At 43.1% G+C, this 19,266-nt stretch overlaps 1 protein-coding gene across 1 annotated transcript in view; it reads left to right on the top strand.

Moving 5' to 3' along the window:
- LOC126548445 (uncharacterized) overlaps nucleotides 1–19,266 on the top strand; it is a 338,395-nt gene that overhangs the window by 68,882 nt on the left and 250,247 nt on the right. The window contains exons 15-17 of the mRNA XM_055063629.2: nucleotides 2,209–2,402; nucleotides 9,331–9,528; nucleotides 12,399–12,497. Coding sequence (XP_054919604.1) covers nucleotides 2,209–2,402; nucleotides 9,331–9,528; nucleotides 12,399–12,497 — 491 coding nt within the window. The remainder of the gene's footprint in view (nucleotides 1–2,208; nucleotides 2,403–9,330; nucleotides 9,529–12,398; nucleotides 12,498–19,266) is intronic.

Consider the following 19,266-nt stretch of genomic DNA (forward strand, 5'->3'; position numbering starts at 1 on the left):
GTCTTTGACGCCCTGTTGTTGGCTGGAGGAGTTGCCAGTGTACAGTCAACAACCGACTTTCCGGATGCCTGATAATTTGGACGGCTTTGCAGCACGACCACGTTTCCCATTGAGTCAATGTATCAGAACGTCTGAAATTTTGGACACAAGAGCCCTTCTCCGTCCATTTTTCCGGGCGTTTTGCCGTGACTGCAGGTCCGAAACTGCATTAATCAAAGCCACCACTGCTACCCTTTTGATTACTTCGCCGCCTGGAATCGGCACTCTTGCACGCAGATCCGCTGGCAGCCGTATCCACCACTGCGCAACGCTAGACCTAGCTGCTTCGACGTTCGCTATTAAGCTTTTTGCCATTGGGTGCCGTGTTTTTCATTGACAGGATTCACTGCTGTCAGCAATTGCACCGACTCTGCCTTTGTGGTTCTCGCTGTTGGCTTAGAAGCTTTAAAAGCACAATGCGTTGCACAACACTGGTTCCTGAAAGTCAGCTTTGCCTCTGTACAGAAATGTTACTTGGTGAAGCATATGCAAAAGTATTGCAGTGAAGCATAACACGCGTGGCAAGGGGCTGTTGCCACGGGACACAGTATGTATTCCTTAATTATACACGTGTGCACCCGGTATCTGCTGTCAGAGTACAAGCACCGATATGCCTAATACATGTACCGACAGGCCTTCAGGGCGTTTACAAATGTGCCTGTGGTGGTTTGAGTCCTTAAGGGCAGTAAGTGACATGCGTTTATATTTCCAACTGGCCGATATTTTGGACGTTTTCGTGACCCCTAGGGAGTTAAAAAAATTGGATGTGGACTGTGCAACTGATCAAGAAGATGAATCAAATGGTCTACGGGGCGAATGAGTGGCGGAAGGAGGACAAGAACAGAAAGGACCTACGTATTGGGGAATTAACGGGAAAGGAAGCGTGCTGCTGCCGTATTGAAGGAGCTTGAGCTCAAAAAACAGTGTTGGCTGATGCCGAGATGCAGGTGTCCCTCATGCAAACCAAAGTAAACTCTTTAAAGCAGTGAAACATAACACTGAGGCATCGTGCACGGGCTGAGAGTATGTCAGGACAGTTGAGGTTGACTTACGAGCTGTTGAGAGAGAATCTCAATTGTGACAGAGTTTGGGCCTCATACCACTGAGCTTGTTATCATTTGATAGAAATAGCTCACATTCGAAAATGTTTGCTTCTGTATGCATCTCCTTTTTATTCGTATTTGAGAATATCCAACTCGATTTGCAATTTTTTTCGAAGACATATTATTTTGTGTGCATTTTACTAACCCCTCCCTTCTATTACCTTTTTAAATAACATAAACAGTACTCCTAAGTATGCAAATTGGATTAAGTTGTTTTTTTTAAAATTTTTTTCATATGCTTACTAGAGAGTGACAGCATCGGACGATATGGTTTCAGCCCGTCTTGACATAAAACATAGTTCTGCATCACTCAGGAAATTTTGCAAAGGTACTCGGGGAAAACCTGGAAAACTCAGGGAATTTAGAAATGTCAACTTGGTAGACACCCTGTATATATCAGCATCTTGAACTTTCAAAATAAGCTGTTTCCTAAGATGTTATTGTTTCCACCTTCATAAGTAAGGACTCCATTTTCTTTGTTGTTTTGTTATCTTCAAGCTGCTTTGTCAAAATTTTATGCAAACCTCACAATTATTTGAACTTTTCGCTTCAGAATTATTTGGCACTATTACAGTTCGCTTTGAATTCACTTTTAACCATAAAATTGATATTGACAACAAAGGGACTAGCAGAGGTTTGCTCTTTGCAGATCTCTTATTTCGGAGTAGCCAGCCCTGACAGTGCATGTTTTAGAGAATTGAATATACAGACGCCTTTGAAACCACATCAGGGTTCTCGTGCAGAGGCTATCACCTGTAAACTAACATGTAGACTCTGTGTGGGTTTTCAATTTTCATTTACTTATCTGTTGAAGTGCCAGAGCATGGTTGAAGTGTGACCAAGTAAACTTCACTTATGCATACCACCTATCAGATGCCAGTTAGTTCACCATTTCTGGTTCCAGAGTTTCCTCCTAGGTTGCTAGTACCACATGAATGCACTTCACTGCAGTCTGTGTGATTTGGTCAGTGTGAAATGCTATTCCGCTCAAGTAGAGTTCTTTTCATTCCATTTGGAAACTTTGTCTTATAGATGCCTTATAGTCTTACGTTTTGTGCTTTCTCAGGGTATACACCACTACACGTAGCGGCACGCAAAGACCAGATGGACATAGCCAGCAGCCTTTTGGAGTACGGAGCCAAGCCAGGAGCTGAGTCACGGGCAGGCTTCACACCTCTGCACTTGGCAGCTCAAGAAGGCCATGCCGACCTGGCTGCTTTGCTGGTCGAGCATGGGGCTGACTGTGATGCCAAGGCCAAGGTATGAATAAGACATGCACCAGTGTGACCTTTTTATAAAGCCTGTGTTTAGGAAAGCTTAGTGCCAGTAAACATTTTATGTGACATTATATTTTGCTTCACTGCTGGTGATAGTGTATTTTAATCAATAAAGCACATGGCACTGACCAAGGCGCAATATATTGAAATAAGAGACGTTTTCAGCTCTTGCAAGGGTATTTGAGTACAGTTAAATCTTGTCATTAAGAAGTGGGTAAAATTGGCAGTTTGCTTCGTTAGGTGGAAATTTCGTTGTATCGAAATTCAACCTTTTATGGAAATTAGTACAGTCGCCAATCGATTTTTCTTGCATGGGAAAGGGCTGCAGGATTTTCTGAATTATCTGGCAATCGAAAAAAGCTAATTACAATGAGGAGACAATTAATTTTGATGAATTTGAGAGTCGGCGACGAATGATACGGTTTCATGCCATGTTGATGATATCTTCACGTAGGCGGCACGAGTTAAGTGAAGCCAGCCACGCTTTCGTGTCCACTCCGCCCCCGCAGCTGATAGCGTCACCTGCACTGGGACGACGCTATCATGAAAAGCGCTCGCAGCGAGGATTGAATACTTCGTCTGCCTCTCGCTTCGACGGGTCACCGAAACTCGAGATTACGCAACTGTCAACACTAAACGTGTGGGAAGACAGCTTACATGATGCCACGCTGTCTCGGCACCCCCACTCTTTGCACATATGGCAGATTTCCTCTAAAGCAGGGTGCGTGGCTTCGTATGCGCTCAGCCGCGCTTACAGGCATGCGCCGCCGTGGCCGAGACGCATGCCAGAAATCGCGATGCGTGTCAACTTACCCCTTCCCCTGCTCCTCGTGTGTGCTTGATTTCATTACTGGGAGCTCGCTCCCCTCTCCCTCTTTCCCTTTGCTTGCATGGGGAGGTGGCACTTGTGCGTGACGCCACCATCTTTCTTGTCACGCCCTTGCACACTTTCACTTGCACCTAAAGCACAAAGTGCGTGGGGCGCGATAGGATGTTATTGCACTTGGACTTCATAGGTAACATTATGCGGCTCCACTTCGGCGGTTGCCCTTGTAGCACCGCGCACGATTTGAGAGCTGCGTTTGCAAGCAGCCGCTTGTAATTCAATCATTTGACCTTTTGCATCCACGGAAGTTTTCATTTATTGTCTTGGCATTCCTTTGCTGCGGAAGTGAGATTTCGTTATATTGAAATCACACTTCATTATATTGAGGTTCTAATGACATGGTGTTCTATGGACATGAGGTTATGAAAAGTTAAATACTTTGTTATATCAAAAATTTCATTATGTTGAAGTTGATTATATCTTGGTTTAACTGTATATTTTGCCTTGGTTGACGACGTGTGTTTTATCGACCATGATTTTCCTTGTCCAGATAAGTTTTTTTCAGATCCTCGATTTATTAGTTTATCTTATTTTCATCAAATGTGCTGTTAAAGTGGTCCTGAACCACATTTTATCAAAGTCGAGAAATGCATTTGATGTTAATATACACTATACAGGATACCTAATACAGCTATTGTAGATCTATGCTGTTGCAGTAGGGTATTTTTATTTCAGTTTGAATTAACGTGAGTCAACTGTAATTGCATTCAAACTCCTACGGAATGGTGACCACATACTTCGAATTAGCAGAAATTTGAATTCTACGATGTTGAAAAATACACTCCAAGACAGAATTAGAGCTTGTTATATGAAACAGATAAGTGGAACTTCGGTAATATGTTCCTGGTGGGAATGTAGCATAACTGCACACTAAACAATAGTATGCACTAACCAGCTAGTATGAATTTGCATCTCTTTATGCCTACTGCCACCAACAAAGAAAGTAATGGGACAGCATGTTAAATGTTACCTAACATATGGGCCTAAAAGGTCTCTCGCTTTCTTTCATTCTATTTTTCTTTTTTGCAAAGTGGTGAAAAGTTATTCTGGCAAGTAGTGTGAAACACTACTTGCTGCTGTGTGGTGGTGATGAACCCATGCGATTTGTATGCAGCCAGTCTTCTACAAAGCATATGCTGTCCTTGTGTTGGGATGTGCGCGTATTTGCCGACAGACTGCACCTGCATTTCGTGCGAGCATCTGTGTGGTGAACTATCTTCATGCCCACATCTCTGCCGGCTGTGCATGTGGTGCATGAGTGCTTATTGAGCCAGCGGACGCTGAGCATAGCTTATTGATGTAGCTTATTGAGTGAACATGGCGACTGCGGGCTGCTTTCGTTTTTGCAAGTGATGCACAGATAGTAGAGCATCTTTGGTTTATCGCCTCTTGAAAACATGCAGTATACTTCCAATGGCACTATGCACTATGGCACATGTGCTGTCGAATGTGAAGATAGTGAAGGTGCTTATTGCGATAGGGTTGGTGGAGACAGGCAGTGGCATAGCCAGGAATTCTTTTTGCGAAGGGGTCATGCATGATACAATTTTTTAGCATGAAAAACTTGAATGAGCGATAACGAGAGAACAACGTACACAGGTGCTAAACAGGGGGCATGCACTTGACTGGGGACGAAAAGGAGAGGGGGGGCTGCGCAGGTGGGTGCCTGGCACATAAAAATTTCGTGGAGGGGGTGTCTAGCATGAGTCTGGTTACCTCTCCCTGCCCCTTGCTACACCCCTGGAAACAGGTCGTGCGGGTGCATTCGGCGGTGGCTATTTTCTTTGCCAAGGCCGACACCACACCTTTCATTTCAGATCCTTATCTGTATAGGCATCACCGGTCCCTGCAGTTCCTGAAATTAGCATAGCATAGCATAGCAAGGTGTCACCCACACTGTGAGTCAAGATGGCACAGTCAGCCTCTATGTGACAAAAAGTGATCATGGTACGCATTAACCGATAGGCACATGACTGGGTTGAGGATTCTTTGCAACTACATTTTAACCCTTTCCCTACCACGAAAAAAAGAAAACTGTACCAAATTTACCTGTTTCTTTTTTTCACTCAGTTTGTAAAGCTTGTTTTTCTGAATAAAACAGCACCATTACTCCACATCAGTAGGGTTTCTTTATTTCACAAATTGCGTAATAAGATAGGTTGAAGAAGGGTTCAATACATGGCCCTGGTGTCTTGCAAAAAAAGCGTTTTGCAGCGCTCGATACACGATGAAGAAAGAGAATACGAAGAAAAAGTAAGCTAAACGTCGCAAAAACATGCACATGAATAGTGGCTACTTTTATGTAGTTCCTAAAGCAGTTAGTAGGCTGTCTTCATATGGTAGACTCACGGGCAGCTGCAAGGTCCTCTGGGCCATTCATAGAATAGTAGTCATCAGATTCCTCAGATGAGAACACATCTCTTTCTATTTACGAGCAAAACAACAAAGCAGTGGTCTAATGAGGAGGCATCAAAATACTTTCTTTTACATGCACTTTCATTGTCTTGCTTTGAGAAGGTAGCCATGCTTTATGTGGGTTGTCAGAGGCGGCAATATAATGAAAGGTGAGACACAAATGGCACAACATGGACAAGTGTGGCCATCTAGTGTCAGGAATCGCAACTAGCTGCAATAGGACAAGTATAGTCGTCATAGGTTCACTGTGGGACTATTTTTTTTTTATGATGACTGTAGTCATCATTAGTTATATTGGTACAAAATTTCATGACTATACTTGTCAACGGGAGGTAAAGGGTTAACCATCATTACATTTTAAGTGGGTGCATATTACCGTATTTACTCGCATAATGATGGCACTCGCGTAATGATCGCACCCCTGAATTTTGTCGTCAAAATTCGATTTTTTTTATTTCCCGTGTAATGATCGAACCCCGAACTTGCTGCAGCAATATGTTGTGTGCCAAGTCTAGCTAATATTTATCGCGCTTACCATCTGTTGAATGCTACGCGAATGACTCTTCAAGACAAACCAAGCGGTCTGCACGCTCCAAACATTCTTAAGTAGATGTCTCATTTCATTACTTTCATCACTTTCCGCACTTCCATGACTAAAAAAAAAAGCTGCAACCAAATTTGCCTTTATTATGTGTAGGCTTTATAATGGTTGTGGTCAACAACAACAAAAAAGGCGCCTTTTGATTCTTCTCATCTGCACTCGTGGGCATGCAACAAATCGCGAGCGGCAACGATAGTAGCCACGTTTACAGTGATGCGTTAAATGTGTACCCTATTCATACGCTGACGCTTGTAACACAGCTAAGATATTCACCCACCCTTAGCGGAAACGTGCCGTATTAGGATAGTAGTGAAGACAGATGCCGCAGTTTCCGCAGCATGCCGGCCCTGTGTTTCTTTGTCACTGGCAGCTAAGTGCGCCCATCTGTTTCTGTCCCCCCAAAGTGGACATGGCTACTTTATTGCCGCAAACTTGCCGATATTAACGATATTATTCATTACTGATACGGGAGAAACTGTTTCAATGCACGTAATGTACTCACAAGAAGAAAAAAAAATATCGTTCAGCGCGTTCGGCTTGCTCCGCCAGCCGCCATTTTTGTTTTGGTGTCCCGCAGCAAACGCGGGACGTAAAAAAATTTTTTTTCTTTTCGCGTGAAATTTAACCCGCGTAATGATCGCACCCCTGATTTTGCGTCAATTTTTCTGACAAAAAAAGTGCGATCATTATGCGAATAAATACGGTAACTCTTTCCCTGCCGTAGGGAAAAATACATGTTTTTTTGTAGGTTACACCAGATTTCTTTTCTGAAGGAACTACTGCACTCAATATTTCATGTAATACATAAACAAAAAGCAGAATGAATGCACTTTTCATGCATATAAGTTTTATTAACCAGATGTATGTCATAAAGATATAAATTACCAGAATCAAGATTGTGGAATAAAATTGAACGTTTGTAAGGACGCTTGTATCTATTTAAAAAAAAAACGTAACAAAAATGATAAGATATACAAAATTTATTGCCGTCTCTGGCATCTCTGGAAAAAATTAAAAATTTAATTGAACAGATATTCTACTACAGTGAAACCTCGTTAAACCGTAGTTGACCGGAGCTCGGAAAAAGTACGTACTGCTTAACCAAAATAGCATGAGATCGCCCACTTACCTGTCGAAAACGGAACTCAGAGAGAGTGCAATGAAAGGAAAAAGAAAACATGCAGTATTTATTCACTTCACACGACAAAAGCGGTGGCATAGCAGTGACAACAGTGGCCTCGAACTTGCTGAAGCTGTGAGCCAGCTTTTCAGCCAGCTCCCTCTTCTCGGCAAACACTCGCATGGCAGATTCCTCGTTGGCATTGCATATTCTCTGCGCACAGGCGCGGTAGCATTGCTGAAGTTGTGGGGCACCTTTTCAATTCGGGGTGCTGTTCTCATCGCGACGATTGCCTTCATGAGGCTGACGTAACGCGCAGCTTCTGCCACTGTCAGGCCCGAATGGCCCGTGCTGTTGCTTTCTGTGTCGTCCTCATCACTGTTGCTAGTCCACACTTCGGCATCAACCGAGGCAACGATGGCGAAAAGTAGAACCTCGTAGCCGACATCTCTTCACGGTTGCAGTAGCGTTGCCGAGCAACTTCTTCGCATTCCAAATGCCACAGACTGTACTCAACAGTAGATCCCTGTCGCGTGCCAGCGCTGACTTCGTGTCACGTTCAACAGCACGAACAATATCTAATTTTTCTTCTATGCTGAGCACCCGGCGTCTTTTTTATCCGAGCTTCGGCATGACGCAAGTCCTCGCTTGCACGACGCCACAACCATGCCACAACACTCTCTGGCACGGCGCCGAAATGATGTTGATATTGATGTGGCTTCACGCGCAAATGCACAGGGTGCTTAGAGGCCATTGTTCCGATCTCTGAGGCTTGTTGTTCTGCTGGGCCGCCCGATGGAGACGACGCACCGCCGTGTTTGCGCGACGAAAAGTGGAAACACTACGTGTTAACCGATACGTACGCAATAAGCTGGTAGGGTTTATGCGGATACAAAACACATTTTAACTTTAACAATTTAACATTTACTACTTTTAAAACGAAGCTACTGTTTAAGCGGGTACGGTTTAACGAGGTTTTACTGTACAAAAATTTAAGTGCAAGCGCTATAGTTTGGTGTGCCAGGCTGTGGCCGCCAATGTTCCGGGCTGGCTTGCGCCATCGTCGCTCTCAGAATCAAAGTCAGAGGAAAAGGCAGCATCCTCAGACTTGCTGCTGCTCGATCCATCGATAAAATCAGCTGCAGATGCAGCGGAATCGCAAATTTTGTCATCTTTGGAAGCGTGCGTGCCGCTCCCGGAGGCAGCCATTTTTGCTTCCTACTTTGACAATTGCGAAACTTCAGAGTGCGTTAAAAAATTAACGCCTGGTGGGGAAAAAGCAAACTGCTTAGAAAACAATATAGTTCTCCTCCTTCACGTTTGAAAGCGCAGTGTGTCTGAGCGGTGTGGAAGGCCTTGAAAGTGGTGCTTCAAACCATTGTTAGCTGGCTAATGATGCCTAGTGTCCGCGGTACAGAAAGAGTTAGAGGTTTTACTTTATACAGAGAAAAGGTTATGGGGAGCAGCTATACGAAAGTCGTACAAAAATATATACGAAAGAGCAGATTGCATTCGTGGCGACCAGGTTAATGGTGCCATTTTCATTTTGCAATGGTGCTCATCAACAGACACGGCAGCCTAAATATCGTGTGGGCTCGTTTTGACTATTCATGCCTGGATATGTTTCCATATCAACCTTGTTTTTGGCTACATCCCTATGCCCTAGAAAGCCAAAAGTTAGAATGAAGGGAAATCCATGATTTACTGTGCTTGTCTGAATTAAGCAGATGCAACATGCAGTTAAAACATAGCGGACTAAGCAAACACCTGAAAAAGTTCTGTATTGAAAACTTTAATTATCCAAATTTTAATTATTGTGGGTTCACAGTAGTTAAAGGAGTAGTAGCGCATGACATTTGTTGTCTGGCTTTTTTATTACGTTATTGCAGAATGGGCTGACACCCATGCACCTGTGCGCTCAAGAGGACAGGGTGGAAGTGGCAACTATTCTGGCTAAGCATGGTGCCTCCCTGGATCCAACGACCAAGGCTGGCTACACTCCATTGCACGTGGCATGCCATTTTGGACAGACCAACATGATTCGCTTTCTGCTGCGTCAGGGTGCCAATGTGAATGCCACTACATCGGTAAGCAGTCTTTCATTTTTATCACAGGGAGAGCAACCTTATGCTACTTCGCAAACTTTTTCACTTGCTTGACACACCAGTGTTCTTGGAGTAAAATTTTTATGCACCCTAGTAACTTTTCAGCTTTAGCCAGTACACACGCTTAGTGATTTTTGAGATGAACATGGCACTTTGCAGTGCTCTACAGTGAAGCCCACTTACAGAACATCATTATCATCTCATCAAATCTTTATATCTCTACAGAGAAATTGGATAACATGAAAAAGTTTGGGTATCATAGCTTGACAGGGCCTGGCCCCCTAGATACAAAGTTTGGCAAGCAGGCAGGGGCACTTTTGGCACAGATGCAGCATAGACAGGAGACAAAGGCAATTGAGGCAGTGAAAGAGAGAGATAGAAAAGATTGCAGCATGGGTGCACTAAGATACATTAAAGAAAAGGTAAACGTAGCAATAATCGTGTAGCATCCATAATGGATCTAACGAGCAATTCACAGATGGTCTGTAAATTTCAACCAAATAATAAATAAACGATGGCTAACATTATGCTCAGTAACAAAAATGTGCTTATGCAATACTTGTAGTGAACAAAGGCAGACAACACAGTAAAGTCTGGCGTGCATCACAGAAATAATTAGATCATAGTAATCAATTAGATCATAGCAAAAACAAATGAAAAAAGTGCCATATCTGTAAAGATTGATGTCAATGCGAGGGATGGCTGTTTAAGCTCCTAAGTAAAGCTGGATAGTTTGTGAGCCTTCTTACCTAAAAGAAGCATGAGCAAACACTGCAGGCATTCAAAATCAACACAGCAGGCCAACGAAGCAAGCATCCGAGTCCAATTATCACTAAAATTTTGCACCAGGTGCAACAACAGGCTGTTAAATGGCAGTACACTGAGGATAGGCATTTGCATCATGTCTAAGCCAGATTACGGCAATAGATGACCCTTGGTTCCTCAGAGAATGCTTTCATAAGGCAGTCATCCTTTGATAGTATTGGATAGTACTTCTCTAGTACATTGTTTATATTTGGGAGCACATTGGAGTATATTGTTATGAAGCCCAGCAGCCATTTGGAGTTAGCTTTAGGCTTTTTGTTAGCTACTGCTGTCTTCCTTTCTAATTTAAGGATGTGCTCATAGGCCTGATTTAGAGAGATTTGTAGATAATTTCTTTCAGTGAAGATTTAAGGTTATTTAAAGGATGAATGTAATAATTGTTGCTACAGATCCTCATTTTTTGCCTGCCTGACAAACATACTTCGCTTACAGTGGGGTGACTAGTATAATCTAAATATTGCTGGCTATCTGTACGTTTTCTGTAAATCATCATTTTCAGTTTTCCAATGTTTTATGTAAACAAACAGTCATATTGAGTAAGTTAATTTGAATAGGAGAGTAGTGAATGGTGGTGAACTTTGTTAGGTGACAGCATGGTTAATGAATGTGTTCAGGGTATTGTTTAGGGAATATGTTTAGGGTAATGCCATGTTTCCATTTAATGAAGATTTCATCTATATAGCGGAGATAGGTGTGAGGATATAAAATAAATTATTTTAACAGATCTGATTCCAGCTATCCCATAGAAATATTGACACATGTTGGCATATTGGCTGTCTCTTGCTTATAAAAAAAAATAATAATAATGTGCATACAGCTTAAAAACTGTTAAAACAATCTTTGTGAAGCTCATACCCATTTACTGCTTTGCTTGTTGGATAAGATGTGAGACAACATTTGATGAGATCTGTTTCACCTGCATTTAAAGGGGCCCTAAACCAATTTTTATCGAAGTGGAGAAAGGCATTTGAAGTGAAAATAGGTTATTTCAGAAATGCTTTGCTGCAAAAAGTACTTCAATGCATTCAGCAGAAGTGGGGCGATCAAACACGGCCTCCACTGTGCTCCCGTTCCTTCTTCAATGCCTTGCACTGCGAACGTTACAGCACAGTGGGCCGTGCCCACAATTTAGAAGGCGTGCTCCGCCTTCTTAAATGTCACTGTGGAGCGCAGTTCAAGTTTAATTTTGGATGTTAACGTATATGCCACAACTTCCGCCTTTGGTGCCTACGATGTGCTAAACATAAGCCAAATGCAGTTGTCCTTATCGAGCCGCAGTGTGCTTAGCCAGTGGACTCGTGACGGCACCCAGTGGCGGCCACAGTATCTATGCCATGTAGCCGACCTCAGCTTGATGTCAGCTATCAGCCAATAGCAGCCATCTAAGGGAATGACAAAATAAAGCATCCAGAAGAGAGTGAGGACAGGGCCTTCTGTTGAAAAGAGAGTGCTTGAGAGAAAGGTGACTTTGCAATCCGCTTGCCAGCTCTCCACGCACTGCGTACGACAACAAAACTTAGCCGAGATGTCCACAGCAGCGTATGCTACCCGCGGACTATGTTATTTCACCAAGCCCTAGGGTTGGTTCAGGGCCCCTTTAAGAAAGCACTGTTAAAATATCACCTATGCTGCTACTATGTTCTGGGGCTTAAATTGTCCTGATGAAAAGAAGTTTCCTTGTCGAAGCATTGGCACCAAGCTGAGGTTGTGTTTGCCTTGTTTTTCTACTGTTATCGCAGCATGTCAACTTGCTTATCTTTGATGCTGGCTTTTGTGTTCAGACATGTCTCACATGTTTTATGTGTGAGCACCTTTGCCTTTAGGTATGTATGTGATAACTATGCTTGCACTATGTCTTTTTTCTTTTCGAATTAAACTGTATCCAGTGTTATAATGGTCCCATGCTTGGGACTTGACGTAGGATATGATCCTAGAAGGGTGAACAGTATTTATTGTAGAAGCCTGTCCATTGGTGCTTTAGAGGTGTGGTCTTCTGATATTCAGTCATAATGCTTCTTCTCAAACAGCATGGCTACACACCCCTGCACCAGGCAGCTCAACAAGGGCACACACTTATCATCAACCTGCTGCTTGAACACAGAGCTGCGCCTAATGCCATTACCAACGTGAGTGTATAATATCTTCTTTTTTAAAATTTTGTCCTTAAATAGGGCAACTTCTTTTTAACACCAGTGAAAAAGTCACTGTACTCGCGGACAACTTTCTGTGGCTATTAAGGGAAAGCTACAGAGGCAAAGCATGCACAAGTGAGAACGCTTCTAAAAAGAGTCCCGCATTTCATTCATGTTAGTTTAAGCTGGGGAAGAGTCACCATAAACACCTTATTAGCAACAGTTAAATAAGAAAAAACACACCACTGTATGTAAAAGTTTATTTTGGGGCTTTTCTCTTCCACATCTGGGAAAATGCGAAACCATCACACGTGGAAGCTGTGTCGATTCACCGTCTGTTCCGAGCAACCACAAGCACTGTCACATGCTGGTGGACTACTTGGCGCGGTAACACATTCGTAGAAGCTCCACCCCTGTAGCTTTCCCTTCTTAGCCACAGAAAGTTGTCCGCGAATATAGTTGGGGTTGTTTTCTTGTTTTTCTTGTCCTTGTCCCATTGCGCTGCTTCAATATTCATTAAGGATAAACCAACTCGCCCTAATCAGGTTGAGCAGACAGGAGCAGACCTAGAAGTTTTGATGGTCATCATCATCATCAGCCTGGTTACGCCCACTGCAGGGCAAAGGCCTCTCCCATACTTCTCCATCTACCCCGGTCATGTGCTAACTGTGGCCATGTTGTCCCTGCAAACTTCTTAATCTTATCTGCCCACCTAACTTTCTGCCGCCCCCTGCTACGCTTCCCTTCTCGTTGAATCCAGTTCGTAACCCTTAATGACCATCGGTTATCTTCCCTCCTCATTACATGTCCTGCCCATGCCCATTTCTTTTTCTTGATTTCAACTAAGATGTCATTAACTCGCGTTTGTTCCCTCACCCAATCTGCTCTTTTCTTATCCCTTAATGTACCATAATCCCTTTTTTATCCTTTAACGTTATCCCATAAAGGAACCCCTACCTTTATGGGGTCAGAGTAACTGAAGCCAGTGAGCTCCCTGCACTGTGTTCCCCCTTGAGAAGTGCAATTTTAGAAGGCTGTATTGGTGGCAACACATTGCAAGCAGTTTTCTGGTAATATTGCCATTTACGTACGGGTGTAGTGATTTGCTATGACTAGCAGAGATTGTGGACACAATACTGTATCAAAAGCTTATTGGTAGTTGGGCTAATTTATTTAACTGCAAGGACAGCTTCATGAGGAAGGTCACATATTGTGGTTCGCAAGATTCTTAAACTATGTCGGTCAAAAAAATTCCTAGTTTTGGCAATTATAGTTTATTTAGAGGTAATGTGCTTGTGGTGTGAGAAGCTGTGGATATTAAGTTTTGAACAACCAACTTTAAACCAACTGCAACATTCTGTGTTATAGTCCTCAGCTAACAGTAAAAATAACGTAATTTGCTGTGCAGTGTATTGCAGCACACATTGCTAATTTCTTTATGATGCCTCATGCAGCTGTCAATAAAAACCTCTGTGGAATGGCAAAAAAGGGGAAGGAGTTTAACTATAGTCAAGAAAATCTTCTGGAATGACTTGGCTGATTAACTTTTTGATTATTAATTTTAGGACACATTGCAATTGCAGAGTTGAAACCAAGCAAAGTGTTGTCTACTTAGCAGAACTCTCAAGAATAGCACCGCTTTCGAGATATCTTTCTCCAAAATTTGCTAAAAAGTGGATTGGTGTTGCAGTTAGAGGGATGCTATTGAGGAATTCTTAACTGGAACTTCAATGTGTTTCACAGCACATTTTAAGGATGGATATCTTTAAATTGGTGCTATTTTTGGTATTTCTACTAAGCAGACATGACTTCACTATTCTTCTTCTTCTTCTTCGTCATCATCATCATAATCGTAATCATAATCATCATCAGCCTATTGTCCACTGCAGGAAGAAGGCCTCTTCCTGTGATCTCCAATTACCCCTGTCCAACTTGCGTCTGCGAATTTCCTAATTTCGTCACCCCATCTAGTGTTCTGCCGTCCTCGACTGCACTTCCCTTCTCTTGCCACCCATTCTGTAACTATTATGGTCCACCAGTTACCTATCCTACGCGTTACATGGCCTGCTCAGCTCCATTTTTTTTCTCTTAATGTCGATTAGAATGTTGGCTGACCATGTTTGCTCTCTGATCCTCACCGCTCTCTTCCTGTCTCTTAATGTTACGCCTAACAGTTTTCGTTCCTTCACTCTTCACGCGGACCTTAACTTGTTCCCGAGCTTCTTTGTCAACCTCCAAGTTTCTTCCCCATATTTATTTTATTTATTTATTTATACATACTGCAGCCCCTTTATGGGGCTATTGCAGGAGTGGGTTAGACAAAAAGAAGTCATACAAAATAACAAGTAAACAATAACATATTAAAAATTCACAAGAAATAAGGCAGATGACACAAATGAAACTCAAAATAACAGCAACACTGAGAGTCAGTACAAAAACGAGAATGAGTCAATACACTGTAACAACAAGAAAATACATAAAATCAGGTGTGGTTAACTTTTAACAGGAAATCGTTTAACCCTTTCGCTGTCGGACGTTTCTGGCCGTGACGCACCCCCAGTGTCGGCTTGGTTTCAGGGAACGAGCATAACAGGGAATGAACATAGCAATTTATTTTTGATTATGATTGGTATACAAATAACATAGTCAATGCAATATGCACATTTCAGTGTTCTGCAGCTGTTGTTAGTAAACATCATCATCATCAGCAGCCTGACTATAAAATCCGTTCAACATCCGAATCTGACGATGCGGAGCCCTCTTCCTCTCATGCGACTTTGTCCGAGTCCGAATCCGAGCTCGGCTCGTATTCTGAATCGGAATTCAGCCACCGCTCCCATGAGCAGATGAAGGTCCCGCGCGCCGAGCCGTCCGAAAGTAACCGCGCGCAGGGAGGATGCGCTTTCAGTCGCCCGCGCAACGGAGAGAAATGTGACGTTGCGTGATCAAGAAGACAGAGGGAGATGGAAAAAGGCTAAACAAAGTTCGAAGGGCTTTACGTTTACTGCTGCAAGTCGGAAGCGAGGGTGCGGCGAGAGAGCGAAAGCAGCAATCGAGTCACCCTTTTTGGAGAGGCAACGGCACATGCGCCTGAACTTGACGCGCCGTAGCAGGCACACCAACAGAAGAAAAATAAAAACCTTCAAACCAGCGGAGATTACAGAACAACCCTTGAACCCATAACCACACGCGCGCGACGCATGATCCAGCGAACGCGGAGCCACCGCGCCACTCAGCAAGGAGAAAGTGGGGAGTGGCAGTCGCACCGTACTCTTCAATACATGGAATAACACAGGTCGGAGCGAATATACGAACTTGTAGAAAGAGTCAACAGATGGCATGGCCAATCCAGGAGCGCCTGCTTTGCGCTCAGGCGCGAAATTTTGAACACACGATAGAGAACGTACCGGTACGTCAGTGACACCGTGGGGGGGAAGCGCAATGACGTACCGGTACGTCCGTGACAGCGAAAGGGTTAATGGCAGTGACCTAATTGTTCTGGGAATTAAGTTCCAGAATTCAATAGTACATGGGAAAAAGCTGTATTTAAATGTATTAGTTCGAGCAAAGTAAGGTTTAATATTAAGGCTATGGTGACTCCTACTTGACCGAGGAATGTCTGAAGGAATATATACGCGATGCGAGACACGATAAGAAAAATTGACGATGCCATGCAGAAACTTCAATGACTCAATGTGACGGCGTATGGATAAAAGGGTTAGGTTCAAAGAAGATAAGGCACGAGAGGGTGAAAAATAGTGATCATAGCGACGATATATGAACCTAATAGATTTTCGTTGTATGCTCTCAATGGAGTTAATGTCGCACTGCTTATGAGGGTTCCAGACATGGGAAGCATAATCAAGGATTGGGCGAATTAAAGTTTTATACATTAGTAACTTAGTTTCCTTTGGAGAACTGTTGAAATTGCGCCTCAAATACCTGAGCTTCCGGAGTGCTTTAGTGCAAATGAAGTTAATGTGTTTTGACCAGGACATGTTAGTGGTAAATATGACGCCAAGATACTTGTATTCTGAGACCTTGTGCAAGGATAAGTCGTTGAAAGTGTAATTGGTTCATGAAGGAGAGGCACTATTAGAAAATGACATTATCACAGTTTTAGTAAAATTTATTTTCATTTGTTAAGTGTTAGCACCGGTGGAATCCAGTGATTGTACACCTTTATTAACGCGACAGCGTTAAGGAGCTCGTGTCGCTGAAAAGCCGGTGTCGTCGGCGTCGGCGTCAGCGGCGTTGGCCGTGAGCGATAAATCCCAGAAGGCACTTCGTAAATAAAAAACATCTTGCAAGATGGGCTGGTGGGAATCGAACCAGGGTCTCTGGAGTGTGAGACGGAGACACTACCACTCAGCCACGAGTTCGTTCCTTCAAAACGGGACAAAATTGCCTCTAGTGAATGCAGTGTTGTCTTAGAAACGTGCTGTAGAAAGTTATACTGCGGTGTATATCGGTAATTATGACCATGTAACTTACAGAAGTCGCAGTTTCACGAGTAGCGAAGTACGTTTCCGCTATATTTCTTCTGCGCTCTGCGCACATGCAGAGCCATCTTGCGGCAAACACAGAAGACTCCCTCCTCACAATGTACGGCGCGGCCCCAACACGTGGCGCGCCACTCGACCCATGATCGCGTCCGCCTTCATGGCGCGTCGGGGCCCGGCTATCTGTGCCGATCGCGACGTTTGGCTGGCGTAGTGCGTTTGAGTAGGCGGTGCGATGGTAGTAAGCTCCCAGTCAGGATCTGCCAATGTCTAGCATATGCACTCCAACCCATTTTTATTCTTCTGTAAATTTGTTTTGCGTGATCAGAGTCCCCTGTGAGTAATTTACCTAGATAAACATATTCCTTCACAGACTCTAGAGGCTGACTGGTGATCCTGAACGCTTGTTTCCTTGCCAGGCTATTACATGTGGCCTAAAGAAAATAATGGGCATGTTAATCAGCACATTTTAGGCGCTTACCCAAGTTACGATTAAAACTTTTATTACTACTGCTAAAGCCAACCTAGCCATAAAGCCTAGCTGTGAAAGTGGTAGGTGCCTGGATATAACGGGCTTTTTTTTAAAGTACTCTGCATAACAAAAAATAGAAAAGAGAACCCTGTTGTGCGGGCAGTGTTAGTGGTTCAGGACAACAGTGTTAGTGGCACTGTATCAGTTTGCTTTTTGGAATAAGGATGATTGAAATAAGATTAACCTGGTTGAAAGTTCATGTACTCCAGACTTAGTTACCCTAAGTAATGTTAGCCGCTTAGCTTCTAAGGCAGCTTAGTGAAGGTAATGCAGTAAAGTATATTGAGTAATAATTTCAGGGAGGTTGTACATGGTGGTACTGGCCATAAGACAGATACGAGAAGAGAATAAAACAGGCGTGGAAAGGGGATTTGTTTATGGCATAATTAGTTTATGCCCTTGAGGCCTCTTCTGTTGTAATGTGGTCTACTTGCGTTAATTTGACCCTGACAGGACCGACGAAATTGATGTAATTATCCTGCAGGTTGAATTAAACAAGATGTAAAAAAAAAAATTTCAAAACACATAGCTGATTCATTTAGCTGTATTTGCCCAATTCTAACACGACTCTGAATCAAACGCACTCACTTTCTGTGTGCCCAGTGCAGGAAAGTAATGTAGAGAGAACATTAAAGTTTCTAAACAAAGTAGAAATCTAATGTGCACACGATTTTTTAGCAAAAAAAAAATGGGCAAGGGTCTACTAATGTGTTGCACAGTGATGGCCGGTTTTCTAAAGTTATCTTTGCCTTGCGGCAAAGCATATGAACGCTACAAATGTGATTTTCAGCCAGATTTTCTTGGGGAAGCAAAAACAAAACCGATGCCAATTGGAATCAAGTAAATACTGTAATCGGATATTGTGAGCTACCATTATTTCTTTAAAACCTTCCTAGGGCAGGCCAGAAATAGGCATTTTTGATGGGAGATTTTTGACGTATGTTCAATGCATTCACTGTCCCCTAAGCTCTGCTGAGACGCTGCTAGTAAAGGAGTCGCTGTTGGGGTCATCCTAGGGGTCAGGCATGCATGCTTACTGGTCAAGTTAGAATTATCCGGCAAAGGCTAAATTTAGGTTTGTAACAATGAAAATTTGGGCCCATAGAAATGCATGTGTGCCGGCTGGGACCGTCGGTTGGGATCATATTATATGAAAAATCACGTTAAGTGGAGTAGAATTAATCGAAGTCTACTGCAGTAGTCTAATGTGCTGTAAGATCCTGAGCAAGCTGCCTCACCCACGCTATATTAGACCCCCATGCTCTTTCCTTCGTTATATGCAATGACCAGTGTCAGTTTCCTTATAGAATGAGATTCTAGAGTACTAGAAATTAGCTACCCTTGCATGGTTATTGCCATGGCACTTTCACTGCTTGAAGTCACCATCATATAGTAAATAATTAATAATATACCATAATGTTGGGAAGGTTACTGGTATCTGCTAGTTATGTTGCTTTCACCACTTGTTCCTGCTTGGTTGCACTTTTGTCTATCTGCAGCTTATTGCTTCATACTAGGGATCCAGGCAGGTGACTGAAGCTTGTCATCAGCCACCACAGAGCAGTGTTGTTGCAAATTGGGGTGTTGCTGTTTTTCATCCCTGGCCCATACCTATTCTTGAGCAGCAGGAAAAGTGGGAAATGTGGTGGCTATGCTCTTGTGGCCAAGCTATAGAGTGTCTGTCTTCCTACAACACTCCTGTGCCATTAATGTCACAGAAGTACAACAA

This window comes from Dermacentor andersoni, chromosome 1 (genome assembly GCF_023375885.2).
Source record: "Dermacentor andersoni chromosome 1, qqDerAnde1_hic_scaffold, whole genome shotgun sequence".
In the NCBI taxonomy this organism is placed as follows: domain Eukaryota; kingdom Metazoa; phylum Arthropoda; class Arachnida; order Ixodida; family Ixodidae; genus Dermacentor; species Dermacentor andersoni.